Genomic DNA, 6000 nt, shown 5'->3' on the forward strand with positions numbered 1-6000 from the left:
ATGTCGTGTATAGCAGGGCTTTGTATTCGCAGACGACTCTTTGCTATAAAGAGAGAACATGTTTTTCTCACTCCTGTCAGTGAGTTTAAATGAAATGTTGAACATTGTTCTAAAGGCTTGTATCATAGTAGAAATATACTGAGCCTATGTTTCCCCCGCTGTCTCATACTGTCAACTCCTGATAGCTCATTCACTCTCCTCTTGTCATGGCAGCACGCTGCTGGATAACACAATCGCCGCAGAGACTGATTGAGCAGATGTCACATGGACTAAATCTACTGACCTCCTGGGGAAAGAAAACAGGCTTCAGTGGATTTATGCTTTACCAAAAGCAATGCTTCACTGGAGTCACTGTCTCAGTGTGTGGTTATTAATTAGTAGTTAGTTAGTAATGATGTTAGGGAAAAGCTAACTCTCAAATGTGTCAGTGAACATATGAAAGATTGATGACTTAATAGCCTGTAACATATAGCAACTAAAGAAGTATTAAATAAGTAAAAAGACACATCTTTGTTGTGCAGGCGCTGCTCAACAGCACATTATTTTAACATGAAACACTGGCTCGCATGCAAGAATCTCTCGTATGAACAGATCTCGTCTGGAAATGACTTTAAGAATGATAACGTTTGAATTGAATCTAAAAAAAAAAGCTAAATGTTGCAAAAATTAGAAATAGGCTAAGGTTAGTGTGAAAACATGTGGCTAGTAACAACAATTAAAACATTAACCTAGTTACAGTAAATCCAATGATACTGGATTCATGTCATGGACTAGATGCTGTACAGTGGACCCAGTGCGGTCGCTAAAGAGACGCTGCTGGGGCTCTCTGTCATGCTCAACACACATTCTGCTATCAAGTTCAAATTCCCAAGTTTGGTGAAGCGGCCATAGGCCAGTGAAGATCTGGGTCATGGGCTGTTTTATCGACGTTTTTTTTCTACCACAGCTCCCAGAGGCTAAAGAACACTGTGCTGTTCTAAACCCTGAATATTGATTGGCTTAGATAACTGAGTTCCACTGAGAAATGTCAACAAAGGGCGCTAAAGCAAGGCTGGCTTATTTCCAAAAACCTTCCATAGTGTGCTCCTGAGCGGAGAACATTATACTGTATAGATTATTAGCCATGAATGGTTTAATCTGTCTGCCCTTTACAACATTAAGCATTTGGGAGGTCCCAGTGCTTTGTCGTCCTCCGTTTTAGAAAGGAGGGGGCTAGCTAGCGTTGGCTGAATTGAATTGAAAGCTGTATTTAATAATCCATGATGTTGTGATTAAAAAAGACCAGACTGTCAAAACTCACAAGTTACAAGTATTCCTGTGACCTCAGCAGTAGCCTAGCCTCATATTAACAATATGGCATCATCTACATTCAATTGGGTTTAATTAGCTCTAAAAAATATTTTTTTTTGGTGTTCAATGTTGGTTCTATAAAGTGTCAAGTTGATCTACATAAGATTTAAGGTGACCAAGTTTCCAAGTTGTTACCACTTGGATGTTGACCCGAAATCCAATTTTTGAATTGATTGTGAAATTGCTGCTTTAAATATATCATCAGATGTACCCAAACATGTACACCAACTGAAAAACAACAACATGAGCATTCAGTGCAGAGTGAGTTCCTAGCAAAAAATTCTGATTAAGTATTGCTATGGACCTATTCAGTTGGACTGTTGTAAAGGCACATTGTCAGCTAATCGGGAAAAAATTGTAACACTAATAAAAAATTATTTATAAAGGCATTGCACATCAAGCACCATAGAAATGGAATTGAAATAGCCTCTCAATATTCCTCCTGGAGGCTGAGGACTCGGAGTATTTCCTCTCAGCATGTAGTATATCTCATCACACGCTTTCCTGCTGTGAAGGAAACAACTATCACGCAACCCCCAGTGCTGCTTTCCAAAGGCATAATGGCAGCAATGACACTGGCTGGTAAAGTACATTATAACCGTTTGCAATAGAACTCCAGCTGAGAGACAGCGAGGCGGTACAATAATACCCTGCTAGATGAGCACTTGGGTAACATCTGTGTGCCGCCGCCGCCGCCATTGTTGAAAATGTGTCCCGCCAGGTAAAAATAGTCAGTCTGTGTTAACGAGTGGAGAGTGGAAGCCGAGCAGAGGAAGGCAACTCTACGTATATGAAGGCCCGGGAGCTGACTGGATGGCCTGTGACGGGGCTGAAACTGTCGGGGCTGAGAGGGCTTACGTAAAGGGGGCAAGGAAAGAAAACACAACAGAACCAATGGAGGTCAGATCCTGCTGCACTGTTCCCTAGCTGTTTGGGTCATCAGGGGCACTGTCTGACCACTGATCTTCACTGTGCTCTGTATACTGAACTACTGACGGCCGAGAGAGGATAGAACCAGAGCAGTTGGAAGGAGAGAACCCTTTCCCTTTTAGCCGACTTCATGTGGAAGAGGAAACGAAGGCAGACAGTAGAGTTATAACCCAATCCGTCTATTGTAAACATCCATCACAGTTAATAGAGCCACTTCCTGCTTCAAATGAGACCAATTGTACATTCTGGAGTGGTGTGCTCACAGTTTTCTCATGCAATGAGGGAGTATTACTTATTAGACACTTAAAGATCTTCATCACTAACAGTGACGTTTAACGTTTAAAGTAGTTTCTAGGGTGAGCTACTTCCATTTCCTGCTACAAAATTGTGAAATTTGTCACCACTTATTATCATGATTGGTGTGTGTGTGTGTGTGTGTGTGTGTGTGTGTGTGTGTGTGTGTGTGTGTGTGTGTGTGTGTGTGTGTGTGTGTGTGTGTGTGTGTGTGTGTGTGTGTGTGTGTGTGAGGTTTGTGTCAAAGGACTCCTGATACTTAACATTTTATTTTGTTTTCAGGAGACTTCATCAGCTTGTTCCAACTCTCAATTTCGATTTACACATCTAATAGCCAAAGGCATGTGTACACCCAAACATCCATAGCCGTGGGCAGAAGCTGACACCATTGTTGTTAATGAGCTGCTCTATTAGCCTCCACTCTTCTGGATTCAGGATTTCCACCAGATGTTAAACAAGGCTGCGGGGATTTGCTCCCATTCAGACACAAGAGCATCAGTGAGTTCCCACACTGATGCTGCTGGGTGATAAGGTCTGGCTCCCGCCGTGAGAACGGGTTGATGTTCCAGCTAATCCCAAAGGTGTTGGATAGGGCCGCTGTCATTGCCAGTGAATCTCATTGTCATGTTGAAACAGGAAAGGGACAAACACAAACTGTTGACATAAAAGTTAGGAGCTCAGTATTGTCTGAAATGTCCTTGCATGCTGCAGGATTAAGATTTCACTTCATTGGAACTGTGTCAACACCACATGTGTCTTCTGAGGAGGACGGGATGTTTCGAGGAACTATTTCAAGCATATGAGCACGGTTAACTGCTCCAACGTTGTTAGCGTCACTGCAAAATGACACTCATTGGCAGTGAAACTTTCCAGCCCCCCAGCGATCACTGGAGCAGCAGCCTGTACCCTGATGAGCGCAAATAAACGAAGTAGCTTGGAGCCTGAGAGAAGCCGCAAACAGTTTTAAGTATTCACATAACCGTTAGAGAGAATACTTATTAAAGCCCTTAAACGTGGAATCAGCGATTCTGTAGAATACTTGTTGTCAAAATCACCTTTTGCCAAAATCATCGAATATCTCCTACTTACTTTGTGTGCACGCTGAAAAAAATGCAGTGTTAATACACAGCCAAGGCTCTGTAAAAGGGGATGTTGCTTGCCACGTTGGGCCCCCTTTCTTTACATTCCCTGTTTTTAGATACCAGTTTACGGAGCCTACGCTGTGTATAAACACCAGATATTTTGTCAGTGCACACAGAGTACGGACAGGTACTGGATTGTGATCTCTGATTTTGACAAAAAAAAGTGATTTTGACAACAAGTGTTCTACAGAATCGCTGACGCCATCTTTAATTGTCTTGAATACAGTCATGTGGGGATTTGGTTGCAGCTGTGTGTTTAAATAATGTTTTATTTTATAAAATAATAACATGTCGGGCGCTCCAGTGGCGTAGTGGATAGAGCGCATACCATATTGGCTCCGACCTTCGTTGCAGTGGTCGCGGGTTCAAATCCGACCTGTGGACATTTACTGCAGGTCATTCCCCCTCTCTTTTTCTCCCCATTTCAACTCTGTACTGTCTAATAAAGCTTGAAAATGCCAAAAAAAAATAATATTAAAAAAGGAAGGCATTTGAGGCATGTTTGTATTCAGTTTCAGGGATTTAAATACAAGACTAGTGATATTCAAATCAATCCCATGTGTGACCCACAAGCAGAGGTTGTGCCTGTCATGTGCGCCTGTTGGTGGATAATTATCCATCCATGATTGTTTATCTAACAAATGCAGTGGGAAGCCTAGTGAAAGGACACTGATTTTGTCAAATGTGGATTGTCATCCAGCAGAAACAGCTGCATGACAATGACTTTGTGGTTCTTTGATGAAATGTGTTGCTGGGTATTGTTCACCATCAGATAGATAGATAGATAGATAGATAGATAGATAGATAGATAGATAGATAGATAGATAGATAGATAGATAGATAGATAGATAGATAGATAGATAGATAGATAGATAGATAGATAGATAGATAGATAGATAGATAGATAGATAGAATATCAATTGATGATGACAATATGCCAAACATTATATACACATTTCATCAGAGATTTGGCCATACACATGTGGTATCTTTGGGAACTTTGGAGGCTCCACTAGAATTTAAGACAAAGTTATTTTGGTTTGAACAAAGTTCGGCTGCTCAGCACGAGATTGTACTGACTGACCCACAGCAAATCAGTAGGTTAAAAAGCTTTTTGAAACTTTGTAATGTAATTCACATACTACTATGGACCATAATATATGGACCATCCATTGTCTCCTGAGTATAATATATAAAATACTATAATTATTAATAGTATTATTATGTAAATAGAAACATAATTTGAAAAATGTACATGTTTTTAAATTTGATAACCCTTAGGTGAGTTAATATCCATGGGCATGTTATACATCATCTTGTCTCCATTGTAGGCGGGCCTACTTGTGTCTTGGAGGTTCAAAATCATTCCAGAATCGATTCCAGATCTGTATATTCACTGACTTGTTTTGCTATTCTCTATAATTTGGCCATTATGTAGGCTACATACATTATTGCACACAGGTTTTGCATACAGTACAAGAACACATGTTGCAGAGACATACAGTGTACGGACTGATGATGACCAGCACGAAGAGCAGAGATCTAAAATAATAAATGAATAATAATAATAATATCAAAATAATAATCCATCATATTTCCGGCGGCCTTTAATCATGTCAAAAATTAAGAGTAAAAGCCAGAAGAGCATCTTAATTCCAGCCAATTCCTCTAACATGTTTGCAGCCTCGGTCTTTCACTGACACTGTACATTGAGTTTTATGAGACTTTAATCGAAACTACTTAATTGTTCCAACGAAATCCTCTGTGTTGTGAAACCCGGTCCAAACCATTGGTCTACTCTGTGTTTTATCTGTAATGATGGAGCTCTCCGCCGGTTCCCGTCGCTCTTTGCGCGCTGCTCCGCGCCGTCTCCACACATTCAACCAGGCACATTCAAACAAGAGTTAAACACCGGCTTACCTTCGACAGCCCACACCGTTGGCAATATCCATAGAAAATATAAGATATCCATAATCCTCGTCGTTCCAGGCATTTGACTGTGTGAAGCCAACGCGTTCATCACGCAGCCGTCCAGCAGCAGGCCATTGACTGTGCGTTCATTCAGAGCTGCAGAGCATCCGAAGCATCATCATCCTCATCAGCAGCAGCAGCAGCAGCAGCAGCAGAGGGATAAAGGCTGAGGAGCTGCTGCTGCTCGGGCCAGTTTGGGCGAAACCAAGAGGAAGGGGGCGGAAAAACACCGGAAAAACGACACATCACCGGCATCCCTCGTCTCCCACTGCCTGGATCCTAATGACGTAAAGGTGCACTATGTTACTCTGGG

The 6000-nt window shown here is 41.6% G+C and overlaps 1 protein-coding gene across 1 annotated transcript in view; it reads right to left on the minus strand.

Annotated features, from left to right (window-relative positions):
* LOC307252927 (ephrin type-B receptor 2-like) overlaps positions 1-5736 on the minus strand; it is a gene marked incomplete at both ends in the record, with an annotated part of 40989 nt that extends 35253 nt beyond the window's left edge. The window contains one exon of the mRNA XM_080030749.1: positions 5637-5736. Within this exon, the coding sequence (XP_079886875.1) occupies positions 5637-5736 (100 nt within the window). The remainder of the gene's footprint in view (positions 1-5636) is intronic.
* Positions 5737-6000: the final 264 nt, after the last annotated feature.

Source organism: Ammodytes marinus (assembly GCF_949987685.1).
Source record: "Ammodytes marinus genome assembly, chromosome: 7".
Taxonomy (NCBI): Eukaryota; Metazoa; Chordata; class Actinopteri; order Uranoscopiformes; family Ammodytidae; genus Ammodytes; species Ammodytes marinus.